This window comes from Arabidopsis thaliana, chromosome 4 (assembly GCF_000001735.4).
Source record: "Arabidopsis thaliana chromosome 4, partial sequence".
NCBI lineage: Eukaryota > Viridiplantae > Streptophyta > Magnoliopsida > Brassicales > Brassicaceae > Arabidopsis > Arabidopsis thaliana.
Genome location: NC_003075.7, coordinates 14,331,683 through 14,348,409, shown reverse-complemented (window position 1 = coordinate 14,348,409; position 16,727 = coordinate 14,331,683). Strand labels below are relative to the sequence as shown.

The window sequence follows — 16,727 nt, the reverse complement described above, 5'->3', positions numbered from 1 at the left end:
GGTTAAGATTTTCTTAAAGTGAATGATATAGAATAATGATTAAAAGTATAGAGTATGCATTAAGTAAACCAAATATGATATATCATTCGTGAGCTTGTCATGAGTACCGATTTGGCCGGCTGGTTTTCGACCCAGTTAGTGAGTAGTTTTGCTAATAACAAAATAATAACTTTACAGCTTTTGTTCAGAATTAAAGAAAATATCGTTTTCTTAAGGCTTAGTTAATTTTTATTACCTCTAAAATGGACTAGCTAGATACAGTAAGCAGATAATATATCTAGTCTTTAAATAAATTAGAAAACACATGTCCAAGAATTTGAAATATCACGCGTTCATACGAGTTAGATCTTCGGATAATGTATTGCAAATGAAATCTGCCCTTGATACTTTGGTATCACTAAGTGATAAATACTTCGTAAGTCATAGCATGGTCGGAAACCAACATATACAGTATATAGAATATTTATAGTATTTGCATTTGCTTAAGATGTGAATGTATTTGCATGTAATGTTTGAAATTATGATTGTATTTTTACACGTATACATATTATCGTACGTATATATCAAAACCATATAGAAAGGTAATGTAGGAAATTTATATGTGGATAAAAAGTGAAAATAACATCTGGACTTGATGATTTTCTTCAAATTTATGTTTGCCATTTTATATATTATATAGAGATTCAGAAAAATGGAAACCTAAATTGATATCTTAACAAAAAAAAATTGATATCTTTAACAATTAAAAATTTCACACATTTTATTGATAAAGCACTTATAGCATCACGTCCAAATCAAATGAAATGCAACATTAACTATGATTAGATTGTCCCTAAGTGTATATGTTCTCCAAAGCTTTCTATAAAACTAATAGGATATATGAGTTGAGTCATGTCTTAAAAGTTGATAGCAAATTTAGACCGTTGCCGTAGCCACTAAGGCGATCCAACAACTTAAAGGAAATGTAATCTTCGTACGTGGCGATTAACATTTACTTTGTTGTCTTTAGAAATTTCTTATACGTGTTACTTCACAAATGGACCCCTCACAATTCCATTGTAGTTGATATTTATACTTTCAAATGGAATCTACACTAATAACAACAAGCTCTAACCAAAAGGCGTTTTAGTCTATTTCAAAGTTTCATATTTTGTCCTTTAGTAACGTTTTAATCAAAAATTCATAACGACAGCAAATTCACATGTCAGAAACAATCCCTTAAAAAATATATCATCAAAACAAAAATTATGGAATCATATCAAAATCTATGTAATAAAACATTTTTGATCCAAGATTGTCGACGAGACTGAATAATTTTTTTTTAGAATCTCCACTCGGAGAAGTACACCCAAAAGTTCTGATGCTTATATAATTTGTATAAATGCGATAAGTTTTTTTTTTTTTCTGTCTTGTTTTAATTGAATGTTTTACTGTAGTCACAATATAAAATAGCACACCTCTTACTGCAACAGTAAAAAATCTCCAATCATACCCACTATATTCTGTGCATAACTATCGAATATAACCCATACAGTCTGATGACATGCTATATCTTGTAATGAAAATTTGTTTAGACCCATGAATTTTTCTTTATGTAGTTGTAGTACTACCCTAATAGCCGGTAGCCACAAAATTGAATCGAAAACGACAACACGTGTACGTCGGGGTAGAGGAAGAATACGTGGAAGCGACATGCATGGAGTTTTCAACTATAAACTAATTATTGGCGAAAACGACACACCAATTCCATTTCCTTCACAAAACCATTTTCCAACAATATGTATATCAATATATCATCTATATCTAATCCCATCAATGAGGCTAAAGATATTATAATTTAATCTTCTTATTAGCCTTCTTTTATAAAATGAGAACTAGTACTTTATTTTTCTTAATTTCATTGTTTTAAATGTACTTTAAAGTTTATATGTTGTTATTAATTAGTTTTAATTTATGTTTCGTTTTTTTTGGGATTTTCTTAAAGGAGCTTTTGAAATGGGCCATAAACCTTAAGAGCTTAGACGTGAAGGCATCTAAGCCAATTATAGCCACCTGTACGTCTCCGTCTACTAAGGAATTAATATGGGAATTCCATAAGCTATTTGCGTGTATATATATATAACTGAAAATATTGCACTGTATTTGTTTTTCCATCATTCAACATTATAGTATGAATAAACGTTGGATTTTCTACTTTTTTTCCTCTTTTGATGGTCTGCTTTTTATGGGTGGAAAGATTCTGTAGTTTTCTGTGAAGTAATGGATTTTTATTTTATTTTGTCATTTTCGACATAATAATATGATTTATTTGATCAATATAATAATTTGTTGTTGGATCGGGTGTTATGGATAAATTCCTTAATCCACTATATTATGTTCCTCAATAATATGATCCACATCATCCACTGCAAAAGATAAAGTATATTAATCATATGTTTGTTTATTGGTATGGAGCATGCATTCTTTTACACATAAGAAAACAATGCATAATTATTGATCCGAATAGTACTCTACCAAAACGATGTATTTATAGTCTTATAGATTTTAATTGACAAAACTGAACCGGCGTTACTCGAACCACATGCGTATTAAAAAAGTGCGTGTTATGTCAAAACTCGTAAGGCAAACGCATCGAATAAGGGAGCCAAGCGATAACTGGACAAAGATTATTTGGTTGGGCTTAAGAGATGGGCCGTGTCTGTTGTATTGAGCGTTTTTAGTTTACGAGAAAATTGTTACAAATTGACATGGAAATAACATCAGTAATTAGTAATTACATTCCATGCCAATTTGACCATTATTTCGTGTTGTTACAACTCACAAATTACTATCATTCTATCAGATCAACTTGGTGTCTATATACGATCCATTTTCTAAGTCTCAACAGTCGAATTCATGATTCACAAAATAACCAAACCTTCAATTTATAATCGTTTCCAATCCCAAAATCAAGCCATGGACGCCAAGAACACCAAAGCTGATGGAGCCAAGAATTTTGGTACGAGTGGCGGAAGCGGTGGTTCTGGTAGCACTTCCGACATCGGTAAAACAATGGTTGCTCCTGGATCTGGTGGACGACAAAGCGTTTAGAGGGAGGCTTTTGAGAGCAACCCTAAGAAGTTCTTTGATGATCGTAACTTCAAAGAGAAGAAATGAACCGTTTAAATGAAGAGCAAGTTCTCAAAAAGTGATGATATATCTTGTTTCTTATTTTCTTCTTTGTTAGTGATCCTCCAAGGCTCCACTAGTTCACACATATGGTGGAGTGAAGTAAAATAATTATCAATAATAATTAATAAGATTCATAATTTCTGAACTTTTTCGTTCTTTTTCTTTTTTCATTGTGGATGATCATTTACGTGAATTAAGAACTACGCATGAAAAAGGCAAACGAAGTAACTTATATCGATATTTTCCGGCACACTTTTTTATTTTAATGGTCTGCATGTCGTATATATCCCACACAATAGACATATTATAAGTAATAGCAAAATTATAACGATACAAACCACGTGGAAGTAATTAAAATAAGTACTTAACCACAAATTACAATTAACCGGTAAAAGAAAACAAACAGTTTCCTAAAGCAAGAACATAAATTGATCACTTGGTCATATCATCTGATAACGCATCAAATGATGAAACGCCAAACGCATATTCATCAGACGCCAGACGCAAATTCTCTAGCAAAGTTTTAAACGAAGAACTTTGTATAGCATCATGAGCAATCAGCCTTGGAAACTCAATTTGTTGTTTTCTCAGTAGACTGACTGCTCGTGATGTTATATCATTTTTCTCTAACGCTGGAATTCCACGTGGCGTAATTTCATTGGCTCAATGGAAACCGGCGGAGCCAAGTGCTGGAGCCCAATAGTCCGCGCCGTTGTCGCTGCCTACTTGGAGTGTGCATGAGATTGGGACAAGACATAAACCTCGACTTCTCAGATCTTTCTTAGGCTCTTCACTTGCATTTTGATTGTCCGTAGATGACGACGAAGCTCCTCTTCTCTTCATGCACTGATCGTTCACGAGCTAAAACCATATCAAAAAAAAAAAAAAACAATCATGATATATAGCATTGATTAACAAAAAAAGTAAACACATGTTCTCTAACACCTATATAAAGAGGTGATAAGAAAAAAAATCATTGAATTTCCCCTAGTGAAAAGCATATATAAAACCCCGCCAAAGGAATTTGAATTTCACTTAGATGAAGAAAACAAGTAAGGAGAAAAAGTTGATATTTAAATAAATTTAGTGGCTTTGTTGGTTTTAACGAACTTTTTTGGTTTATAATAATGTAAGGGAGGGTGAAAAAAAAGCTGGCCGCTGCATCTTTTAATATTAATCCAACTTTACTTTAAAGAAAACAGTAGAAAAGAAAAAAAACAAAAGAAAAAAAAGGATAAATTTTGGAAACTAAAGCTGTCCACATTTTTTAGATTTGGATTCAATTGATCCAATAAAAAGTATAGTGACTCTAATTATATATTAAAAGTATAGTGACCAAGAAAAAATGGACGTACCTGACCAGGGTCCTCAGGAAATATGCAACTCCTATCTCCTTGCAACTATTCATATAAACCATAGTTAAGACTTAAGAGATAATATATAAGTATAAAAAGTTTCGTGTAGGTTATCGAAAAAGAAGAAGTTAAGGGTATAAAACGATAGCATGATGATTTGTTTGTGTATATCAGTATATATACGAAAATTTGCTACTTACATGTTGTTGGTGCCTCATATTCCCCGAGGCAGTCGTACCAAAGTATGGATGACTCAGAGCCTGCAACAGTGCAACAGTTGCAAAAAGTCATAAATACTTTATATATAATCACATCAATCAAATATTACTTAACATGGAGAGAACAAAACTTTATACTACTATCTTTATTCTTTCTTATATAATATCATTATGCTTTATTCTGTAATTTATTTCTCAGTAATCACAACCTTTTTTTCTTCTTTTTTTTTTTGGTAAACGGAGTAATCATAAGCATTATTTTTATTTTACTGAATGAGAATATTTGGAGTTTGGAAAAGACGAGTCACACCTCAATTTGACTCTGAAGGAATCTAATGTATCCAATAGCTTCCGACAGGACAGAGGCTGTGTCAGTCTGCAAAAGATGGGTAAAAAGGGATGAAGAATGATTTAGATTTTAGATTAACAAGAATGAAACTAAAAAAATCTCCACAATTAATGTTAAAAGTTGATTTGATAGAGGAATATTAGACGACATTAATAAATTTGATTTGTTAATGGAATCGATCTTTACCTTTCCAAATGGAGATACTAGCTGATGAAGCGCTGCGATTCGGCCTCCTAGTTTCTCCTTTCTCACCTTTAATTACCACCATAGATTAATTAATAGCATCAATTAAAAAGCTTTCTATATATATGTGCATGTGTGGTCATATTATTTTTACTAATTACCATGCATAGAGAAAACGTGCTTACTTAGCATGTACAAGTGATAAACAATTATTTTACTTTCACTAGTATATATAATTATCATGATATTATTGAATCCAATGTCTAATGCGACTCTTCCATTTCTACGTTTCAAAACAAGTTACAGAAAAAAACAAAACTTTTAAATCTCTTTTTTTTTTTGACAGAACTTTGAAATCTCTCAAAATGTCCATATTCTATAAAATAAAATTTATTACATATAGTGTCGTCTAATTCTAAGGAGAATGTTGAAATTTATTAATTTAAGTTTGATTTTTATGAAATAAAGAGAGGAAAGGAATATTGAAGAATGAAGAAGAAGACAAAACAGGAGAGAACAAAAGAGTTACAAAACACAAAACCACACAGCTTATTCTGTGCCCATTCTGTTTTGTTTGCTTCTTCTGTTCTCCTTTGTGTTTGTGTTTTTGTTTTGTTAGTATGATGTCAGGGAGGGAATTTATATACAGAAAACGTTATATAAGTTATCCAAAGTTTCGTTGATATAATCAATTAGTTACCTTGAGGGTTGATTGTGACGAAGGAGAAGGTTGGAGCCTTGGCTTCTTATTAGTAGACCCACCAATCTCTAAGCTGTTACACTGCATCACATATATAGATAACAAACAAAACAAAGATCAATTAGTCATTTAATCAAAAAAAATTCAGAGCAAAACTCATCCTGGTTGCGTGTTGAATTTAGATCCAAACCTTAAAATAAAATATGTTGTCCTGATCTTTTTAAATGACGTTTTAGATTTCACTTTTTCATAGTAGTTGATGTGTTTACTAATTTATGTGTAAAACTAGATATTATTTCCGAGCTTTTTCCGTATATTATCAAAATCTCTGAGATGTGGAAAAAGTGTTACCTCAGAGGATCGATCCGGAGGAGTGTGTCTCCCTTCTGACAAGTGAAGACCATTGTGATTGCTAGAGAAATCCAACATATTATTATTGTTGTTGATGTTATCGTCGTTACTATTGAGGCTTGTTGTGGTAGTTGTTGTAACACAAGATTTGTTAGGAGGTGAGTTCGGGGAAGATATGACATAGCCATTGTTGTTGTTAATGTTACCCTCTTGTTTGATGTCAACAGCCACCATGGAAGCTTGTTGGTGGCTTAACACTTGTTCTTCCCAATTCTCCAATCTTATCTTCCCTTGAAAACCATGGTGTTGTTGTTCATCATGATGATTATGATGGTTCATCATCTCCAATCTCTCTTCCTCTCCCATCATCAATCCACCCCTAAGTTCACAAAGAAAATATCCAAAATATTAGATTGTTTGTTTGATACTTAAAATACAAACACATACATGTATATACGTATATACGTATAACAAAAAGGTAATTAGGACTAAGTAGCAACACACGAGAAAACAAAGAGTGAACTAGTAAGTAAACACAAGATCATGTCATGTGCGTATAGAGAATATTTCATTTTGGAATATTTATAGAGGGAGAGAGATAGAGGGATAGTTACAAAAGAAGTTGGCTAAGGCTCCAAGACTCAGGAGGGAGATCATTGCTTTCAAGCCAAGAAGAGAGATTAGGGTTATTAGGCAAAGACGGTGAAGAAGAAGAGGAAGAAGAAGAAGTCGCCGGAGATGGCAAGAAGTGCGGGAAGGGAGTGGGCATCATCCGTGGTCGGAGATAATTGTTATTAGGAGTCATATGTGGTGGCAACGGCGCCTGCTGATGACCCATCAACGGTGGTGGTGGCCTCATGCCGCCGCTTACGTTCCACCAATTAGGGTTTCCGGCTGCCATCAGCTGCTGAACCGGCGAACTCTCCAACACACCTCTATTCATCACCTTTTATCTCTACTCTCTCTCTCTCTATAGATCTCTTTATGTGTTTACTAATCAGAGGCTTTGGAGAAACGTTGAGAAGTGTTTGATTCTTTAGCTTAAGTAGTTTTAGAGAAGAGAAAGAGAGAGAAAACTCAAAACTAACTTAAATTTTGATCTCATTTGATAACATGTGATGTTAATTTTTTTGGAATTTTTATTTTTGTTTTTTAATTTTGTCTTTTTCCTCCCTCTTTTTTTCGTTCCTTTAATTTTTCTTTTCTATTTTTTTAGATTTATTTGATTGTATATCATATATTTACTTTTTTCCCATGCTTTTTTCCATGCTTTAGCTTTATCTTAAAGTGGGGCAGAGAAAGGTGGTAGCTACTTTTATTATTTAAATTAATACATGAGTTGAGAAAACAAGCAGAAAATATTTTTAAATCAAAGAAAAGGATTATTCGAATATTTTATATACGGTGTATAAATTTTTCGAATATATATTACATATAATTAAATAAATTTTTGGTTATATCACAACTCACAAGTGTCTTGCATCTATGATCTATGCATTCGCCTTTTGATCGAATGTAAATGAATTATCCTTTTTTTTATCCCTATTTTTTTCATTCTTGTAACTTGTTGAATTTTGTTTTTCTGATTAGTAAGATTGCTTCTTTGATCTAACGGTTTAGATTAGCTAACTAGTTCTAAACTTGCAATGATTATATCCTGGGCCAAATACTAGTGTTTTTATTTATAGGTACTAGCCGAGCCAACAATATTTTTTTCTTTCTTTTTGCTTATTTCCTCACTGTATACTAATTAAAAGTGACAAAAAAATTCAATAAAATACGACGGCGTCGTTGTATTATATGTCACATATACCTTTAAAATCACGCAGCTATATGCTTTTTTTAATAACATAGTAATGTTTGTACTTTTAGTTTATTAGTATTTGTTTGTTTTGTTTTGTTAAATAAGTACTTGAATTCGTTAGTATGGACTTTAAAGAACACTGAGTAATAGCATTTATAAATGATTCCAATAATAAAAACTATAATTTTATAGAATAAAATAATAATAATTCCATAGTCAAAAATCATATCCAATTACAAAAAGGTAAGAAAATTAAAGACAAGAACGATTCTGGTATTATTTTCAACGAAAGATTCTATTTTTGCTGACGTAAAAAGTACTGAATTGTGTTGCGTAGGGTTTTCTGTAATTGTAACAATGCAAATACATCTAACGAACTCTGTACTTAACTAATCAATTACATAAAAACGAGTCACAACGTCGGTATGCGACTTTATTACATTTTTTTTTTCACTGCGACTTTATTACATATATGATCAAGTTGCTCTCAACATTTTTATATAATAATTAATTAGCAAAAAAAAACATTTTCTAAAAGTGATACTATATATATATATTTTTTCTCTCATTTTCGTTGAAAGGTAAAGGTAAGAACATATATGTCTTGATATCATTTCATCGTGGAATAAAGTCACTGTGGATTTTTGTATATTGTGTTTTGAAAAATATTCTCAAAGATGTTTTCAGCGTATGGAAGATGTTAGTATCAAAATAACAAAATATTTTTAACATAAACTGAGGACAAAAATTATGAGACATGTAAAAAAAAAAACTTATTTTGCAAAATTTTTAAAACATGTTATTTTAAAAAACTAAGTATAATCTTAATCAACGACTATAATTACCTTTACAGTTTTCTTTTTACTGATAATATAAAAAATATATTTCAAATCAGAGAAATTTTGTTAAAACTGTTTACTATATGTTAAATGTTCCTTGTCCTAAAATAAATAGATATACTAAACATTCTTAACATGACATAGTATTTTTTGGATTGTGTATTTACTTTAGAATGAAAAAATGTATCAAACAGTTTTCTATAGATAAGCGTAATAAAATATGTGCACATGTAGGTGCGATTGTATTTGTGTGTATACAAACAATTGTTCGTTCTTTATTTCACTCTGTTAGACACAAGATGACGAGAGCATTGTGTCATATGACGCATACACTTAATTTTAAATTCTAACCTGAACGAGTCATTTTTTTTGTCCAAGCATGATCAGAAAAATACAAATTAACAATAAATACCATTTTTTTTTGCCTACAACGAAGAAGACCAGTAATCTCGAAGGAATCAATGTCCTAGGGTTTGGAGATCCCTAATATTCTGTTTCCCAGTGATTTCAATTTCCAAGAAATCCTTACATATACTTGTAATATACGAGTCAGAAAACATACAATACAATACAATCCTATATTTCGTATTTATTACCGGGACTACAACTAGAAGTGAGATCTTTAACTTAGTCCAGGACATTCACAACTGGTCATCGAAATTCTCTTCAACGATTTTTCTTTACAAGAGGCGAAACTGTAATAGTGTAGTCCAAAGTTTGACAAAACTAGGATGTAACTCTTGCAATTTCTATTTAGACTCTGTAACCAAGCCAATATGGTGGATAAACTTAGCATTTAATGATGAAATGATTATGTGTAATGCTACCTGTAAATTCCACCATTTCCATGCACATTTTTGTAAGATTTTTCTGACTACTTTCCTATCATATGTTATATTAGTTGGAAAATGGTTTTTACGAAAATCAATCACTTTCCCAACTATAGATTTAAGAAAAGTTTCGTTTATTTTTATTATCGTCATAAACTGATCAAAAATATTAAAACGAAAAAAAATCTCAAAATAAATCTTCGGAGAAAAATTTAAAGTTAGTCTGGACATCTTAATACTCCTTAGACATCTCAAAATATTACATTTTTGTTTGTTTCTTTCTTCATTCAAATAAATAATATAACTAAATATCTTATAAAAATATACAAGAATGAACTACAGAATTTTCTTTCATGTAATATTTGATCATCTTCTACACCAAATCTTTGTTTTAATCTGTTTCAACAATTGGAGTTCTCTATTATATAAAAAGTAATAATTATATTAACAGAATACTCGCATGTCTTAGAACAATATTTTTTCAAAAAAAATAGTCTACAAAATTTACCGACTAAATTATAGTAATTGGAAGTCTTAAACTGTGGGATCAAATCTAATGCTAACAATTTGGTCCACAGTCAAATTGGTCCTTCCGATTCAAATAGGGTTGAGTTTTCTTTCTAACACGCTTCCAAAATCTTTGTCGGAGAGGAAGTGTCGTTTCTTCCCATATTTATTCTCTTCCTTATTTAATGTTTCTTAGTTCTTCTCCTTTTATTATTTAATGCTTACAAACAAACACCAAGCACCAAATTCCTCTTTCTTGTCTTCCTCCATCACCCCTATTTTATTTTATTTTCAAAATTACTTATATACTTTTTCTTTATATGAACTCAAATTCTTTATTAACCAAGAGCTAACATAGTAATTTGAGTTAATACGTACTGTCATTGTAATACAACGTATTATTAAATCCACATATGACATATTGTTAATTAAAAAAACTCAGATTATTTGTTTACTTCTAGTCATGCATTTAAGAAGACTAAAATTGGAGGTAGATAACAGAATCTAATTCGTTTAAATTTGATTATAACATGGACTAACCAAATTTGTTGTGAGTATAATTCTTGGTTGTATAAAGCTTTCAATATATGCTATTAATTAAGTCTATAGTAAAGTATATAACTATAGTAGTAAATATACGAAACGTACAAAACTATAAACAAAACTATATATATATATATATATTTGTAAATTAATTTATTTACGTAAGAGAATTTTGAGACGTTTTGTGGGATATATGCCCGTATGTCTTTGTAGTTATGTATATAATTGAACAATCACAATCCACAAGAATTTTCAAAAATTAGCTCCCTTTTCTTTTGTAAAGTAAGCATGTACTATACTTTTGGAGTAGAAGATTAAATCTAGAGATATTGCAAAATATACGTAAATAGATAATATAACTCTAAATGAATTATATCATTTGTAAGATTTTATTTAATAATACATATTATATATATATATATATATGTGTGTGTGTGTATTGTTAGTTTGTTACGTATCGACCACCTCTTTCTATGGATCTACACGCTTAAATAATCTCAGTCATTGAATTCGCTTTCATTCTACGCTCACTTTGTTATGTTAAGAAACTTTAAAGAGTTGTCAACTGAATCTGCATATCATCAAATAGTATACATTTTCGTGTTTGTCTTCGGTATCACATTCATGAAAGTTATATCCATATGTTTAAATTGTTCTAATCACTCACATTTCAGAGAAAAATTAAATGCATCTTAATGACATAGATGATAAAATAAGATTTTAAATACATTTATCCTACGCTCCATCATATTTTTTATATCCCGATAACATGTATACATAATAATACATCTACTTAACTTTGTGTCTATTTTATTTCAATAATATGTATCGGCTTTAAGTCTTTAACTGTGAAAAGGATACTTTTCTAAGCAGAAACAATAATTTAAAAAGGAAAAGATAAACATTTTTAAAGGGAAGGAAGCCGACACAATTGTCGTATTGGCACGACTTGTGAAATTAATTATCTACATTAAAATATAAGTTGCCGTCATCGTTTGTGAATTTGTTTACGGATATGTGAATTTCTACTTGAAGTAAATATATGACGAAAATAGGCCGTTTTTAAACTTGCAAATGCAACTTCTTACTCCATTCTCAAATCTATAACACACTTCGTTTATTGCCCCATCAAATGCTGTTCGATCAATTGGATTCTTCTGCGCATAACGTTTACTATTATGTATCCCACACATTGTTAAATTTTAGTACAAGTCCCCCCCCCCCCCCCCCCCCCCCAAATTAGTCAAAACAAAAAAGCGTTTTACCTGAGGTGAAAATTGAAGTGATGTTAATAGAACTAAAACAATTTAATATCAAATGTGTTTGTAAAGCAATTATATGTTTTGTTGTAGAACCATGGGTAAACTCTTTCAGTTATAATTAGCATCTATGTTTGAATTAAGTATATGTATGATTTATCTATAATTGTTTTTTTCATATATGATTTATCTGTATATATAATTGACAAAGAATTTATTGGTAGACCACATCTCAGTGGCCATAGATTATTAAAAAATATAATTCAATCACTCTCAATAATTAACATATAAATTAAAGAATAAGTGTGATTAAGCTACAGATCCCAAAACCCCTAAAATCATGCCTTTTGTGTTTTTTTATTTGTTGTTTTGTCTTCATATATATAAATGTTTTAAATTAACATGAATATCAACAGATTGGTACTAATTATTATTAAATGTTTTCTTTTGCAGTTTTTTCTCCACTCATTGAACTCTAATTACTTTCCTCGCCTACAAAGGTAGACAACTACTTTTGTGGATGGTAACACGGCTAAACAAATAATCGGTTAGACATCTTTTAATTCGATATATATATATATATATATATATATATATATATATATATATATATATAATTTAACTTGCATTAAATGTAAAAATGAGAAAAAAGAACAAACACATCCAAATACATTGAAAAACATACCAATCTGTTAATATTCATGTTAATTTTTACCATTTTTCAACAGTCTGTTTTAAAGATCACTGTTGCATGCTAGTTTTTGACTATGCATACTATAACTCATATAACGGTTTCTACTTATGAGTGTAGTGGAGAAAATTTTCTTTGTACATTCATTATTTCCATGATAGAACTGATTTCTATGTTGTGGATTTGTGATGATACAAATGTGACTTCTTGATTTGAGCTGATTTCTATGTTAGAGCTTCGCATATGATAGATATCTTAATCATTGGTATTTCTTCTAAAGAAAATTCGTTTTTTTTTTTTTTTTTTTTGGCTCAACAACAACTAATAATTATCCAACGTTCTTACAAAGAGATATCAATCCATACTACTTCTAGCCCAACTAGGCACAATAGAATAAAGCTTAGGATCATAATTCAAAAAAGAAAGAGATTCCCTTGCTACTCTTTCTGCCAATGTGTTTCCCTCTCTTGGTATGAACACAAACTTGACCTCTGTAAACTGGGAGAGCAACCTCTGCAGATCTTGTATTGTTGGCTTAAGGCTTGGCCAAATTTCGTCATTGTTCAAGATCTCTATCAAAACCTGTGAGTCTGATTCAAAGATGACATAATTGTATTGAAACCGACTTAAAGAAAGGACTGCCCATCGCATCGCTTCTAGTTCCGCTTCCAATACAGATTTCAGTTTCGGTAAAGCTCTAGCTCCCATCCATTTCACTTCTCCCTTCTCATTCCGGAGGACCCATCCTATACCACACCTCTCATTATCCCGATTCCAAGTCGCATCCGTGTTGCATTTAACCCATTGATGTGGCGGTGGCCTCCATCTTCCACAAGAACTTCTGTTCACTTGAGGCTTTGTGCCACAGCTTTCAGCCTCTGTTCTAATTCTCCATTCCTCAAGGTCGTCTTCTGCTCTTCTCAATACCTCTTGAGCATTAAACTCTCTTCCTCTAAAGACTAGTTCATTTCTGTTCTTCCACAGGCGCCACAGTAACCAAGGTACAAGTTGAGAAGCCTTCTCCCATTGAGGATTTCCATTTCCCAGATTAAAAACCCAATACAGATTGACATAAATGGAATCAGCCCATTCCCCTCCCAGTGGAATTGGTATAGAAGAGATAGCCCACGTTAATCTAGCAAAAGTACACTTAAATAACAAGTGATTCACCGTTTCTTTACATGATGGACATCTTATGCAGGCTGACTCCTTAGATAGATGTCGATACGCTAAGGCACCAGCCACAGGGAGGGAATTACTTAAGCATTTCCACAGAAAGTGTTGTATCTTCGGGCTTGTTTGGCTCTTCCAAATTTTTTGGTAAATGGGGTTTAGACTCGGTTCAGATACTTCTTGTGGACTACTCCTCTTATTGATGATTTGAGTTAACACCCAATATCCAGATTTCACCGTGTAGTCTCCAGAGCTTGTGTAGTCCCAAGTGTAACTATCCAAAATTCTTCTTCCCCCTGGCCGAAGTTCCCCTATTAATTTGCGTTCCACCTCCGGGAATAACATCTCAATCACGTCTTTCCTCCACTCTCTACCACTCTCATCTATTAAATCTGACACCTTTAAGATAGAGGATACCGAAGCATATTCTTGAGGGGGAACTCTCTGCATTCGTAAGGCTGCACTTGCTGGTTTGGAATCTAGCCATTTATGCCTCCAAATGATAATATCCTCTCCATTCCCGACAACAGCTCTGGCACCCTGCCTTAGAATTTCTTGAGATGCATGAATGCTTTTCCAAACAAAAGATGGCCTTGATCCTAATGGTGCATTCAAAGGGTCAGATTTATGAAAGTACCTACTCTTGAATACCTTTGCCATTAACGATTCTGGTCGAGAAAGCATCCGCCACATTTGCTTTCCAAGCAAGGCTAAATTAAAAGCCTCTATATCTTTAAATCCAATGCCTCCTTCCGCTTTATAACAACTCAAATGATCCCACGCTTTCCAATGCATACCTTTCGCCTCTTGTTTATTTCTCCACCAGAAATCAGCTAGAACAGAGATTATTTGCTTACATACTGTTTTGGGCAGAAGGAAGCATGCCATTGTATAAGTTGGTAGAGCCATTGCCACCGCTTTTAAGAGTACTTCTTTCCCTCCAGGGTATAGGAAATTGGTTTGCCAACAAGAAAATTCGTTTTAGAGATCGCTTTTTTATACTTTAAATGCAAAATATAAGTTTAACAAATTTTTGGTCACGTGATGAAACATGTGACTGGAAAACCCGTGGATCGCAATGGTTTTGGAACAGGCCATGTTTAAAGGCCCAATTGCTTTTTACTACAAGACAAAACTGTATGAAATTCTGATTTGGGTCGGTGGCCCACATGGCCTGCACGTGCAAAGGCCTATTTTCTCTCTCTGTCTCTCAGCAAACAGTAAAAACTGTAAAAATAGAAACTGTAGTGGAACAGAGAAAGCTAATAAACCACGTTTTTGACGAATAAAAATGTTTTTTTTTTACTAGGCACAGTTCATTTTGATATCATTAAAGGACCATTTTACTATACATAAAAATGTCTGGATTTTAAAATCGAGAAAGGATTAAGATTCGCACATGTCACTGACGGGGTCACCACAAGTGGGAATGAATTTGATGAGAAACTATAAAAGGGACAAGACAAAGGGAGTCAGAGTCAACCTTAAAATTCATGTACGTCATAACCGATTCTTAGAAAATAAAATGCTCTTCTTCATCGAATCAACTTGTCCACTAGCGTTCCCTACTTTCACTAAACAAATTCAACTTGATTGTAAGAAAGAAAGAAAGGGCAAACATACTTGATTTATACATTGAAATTTTCTTCCGTTTTCTATTTCATAAATTAAAAAGAGTAATATTTCCACTTACATTTGATTATTGAAAATAAAATATGCCTTGTGTTGTGACTTTTAGTTGCCATGACTTATCGCTATACGATGATGGATTAAGTCCGATCAAGTTATTCTAGATTGACTTTATAAAATGGATCTATGTTTTATCTATGGATTTGTGTTTGTATACACAAATCAAACACAGAAAATTAAATTGTTTATTTACTATTTTTATGTTTTCTGACTTAGCTCATTTTCTTGGAGTTACAAGGATGATTATGAGTTGTCCTTCACTTGATCACATAAAGGAAGGCAAATGGATGCTAAGGTACACAAGATAAATTACATAGTCGAGATGTGCTATACGAAGAGTTCTTAATACAATGTTAAAGGTTTCAAGGTTTCATATTATGCATCTACATCACTGACAAACGAAGATCAATCCAGTGGTATATGTTTATGGATGGAGGTAATTTGGTGAGATATCTTGTGTTTATATAATTAAGGAATATCAATTTTGAGAAGTTGAGCTTTATTTATTTTAGTAATAGACATGTTTAAGAAAATTGTTTTAGTGATAATTATATAGACGGAAATAGACTGAGGCTGGATACGAAAAGAAATGATAATACTTACGTATAATTCTGTAATTGATACGTATATCTATCATCCAAATAAAAAAAAGGTTGGATTACTTATTCAACTAAACATTAGTTGTTGCAATTTGGATAAAGATGCAAGGAGTCATCATCATGAGAAAACTAAGTCAAATTAAACTTCTATTAAGAGCCTAATTACTCTTGGATTTAAATGCGACCAACTTTTGGTGGAGCTGACTAAAAGTTTGATTTGTATTGCTTTCAAATGCAATCTGCTTTAGGATTATGAAATAAAGACTTCATAATTTAGCTTTAATTTCAAGTTGGTGTAACGTATAAGCTTCAACTTCACATTATTAGTCTTTGCTATATTATATATAATTTTATCATTACGTCTTAAGAAATGATTCATTTTATCTTTATGTCAAAAGCAAATTTTAGAGGTTTTAAAACTTACCGAGTCGTGTTCGTTGTTTTTCGAATAGCTTATACATAATAT

General features: G+C 31.8%; 3 protein-coding genes and 1 long non-coding RNA gene across 5 annotated transcripts; 2 read left to right on the top strand and 2 right to left on the bottom strand.

Moving 5' to 3' along the window:
* Positions 1–1,909: 1,909 nt before the first annotated feature.
* On the top strand, positions 1,910–2,122 carry AT4G29103 (uncharacterized protein; the record flags this gene model as incomplete). The annotated part of the gene is made up of 1 exon (NM_001125605.1): positions 1,910–2,122. One exon carries the CDS (start codon positions 1,910–1,912, stop codon positions 2,120–2,122), a length of 213 nt encoding a protein of 70 aa, NP_001119077.1.
* Positions 2,123–2,976: 854 nt separating this feature from the next.
* Positions 2,977–3,251, top strand: AT4G08045. Its single transcript, NR_142175.1, has one exon. It is a non-coding gene; the product is annotated as an other RNA (long non-coding RNA).
* A 145-nt stretch (positions 3,252–3,396) lies between these two features.
* Positions 3,397–7,459, bottom strand: AT4G29100 (basic helix-loop-helix (bHLH) DNA-binding superfamily protein). 2 transcript variants are annotated; one of them, NM_119054.6, is made up of 8 exons: positions 6,942–7,445; positions 6,328–6,706; positions 5,977–6,057; positions 5,280–5,345; positions 5,055–5,120; positions 4,727–4,786; positions 4,527–4,571; positions 3,397–4,032 (listed from the first exon to the last, which is right to left on the bottom strand). In NM_119054.6, the coding sequence occupies exons 1-8, from the start codon at positions 7,268–7,270 to the stop codon at positions 3,835–3,837; spliced, it is 1,224 nt and encodes a 407-aa protein (NP_194639.1). In that variant the 5' UTR covers positions 7,271–7,445; the 3' UTR covers positions 3,397–3,834. The 2 variants fall into 2 exon arrangements, with proteins under 2 accessions (NP_194639.1, NP_001328529.1); NM_001341958.1 differs by having other exon boundaries at positions 3,459–4,571; positions 6,942–7,459.
* Positions 7,460–13,154: 5,695 nt separating this feature from the next.
* On the bottom strand, positions 13,155–14,882 carry AT4G29090 (Ribonuclease H-like superfamily protein; the record flags this gene model as incomplete). Its single annotated transcript, NM_119053.1, has 1 exon — positions 13,155–14,882. One exon carries the CDS (start codon positions 14,880–14,882, stop codon positions 13,155–13,157), a length of 1,728 nt encoding a protein of 575 aa, NP_194638.1.
* Between the last annotated feature and the right edge of the window lie 1,845 nt (positions 14,883–16,727).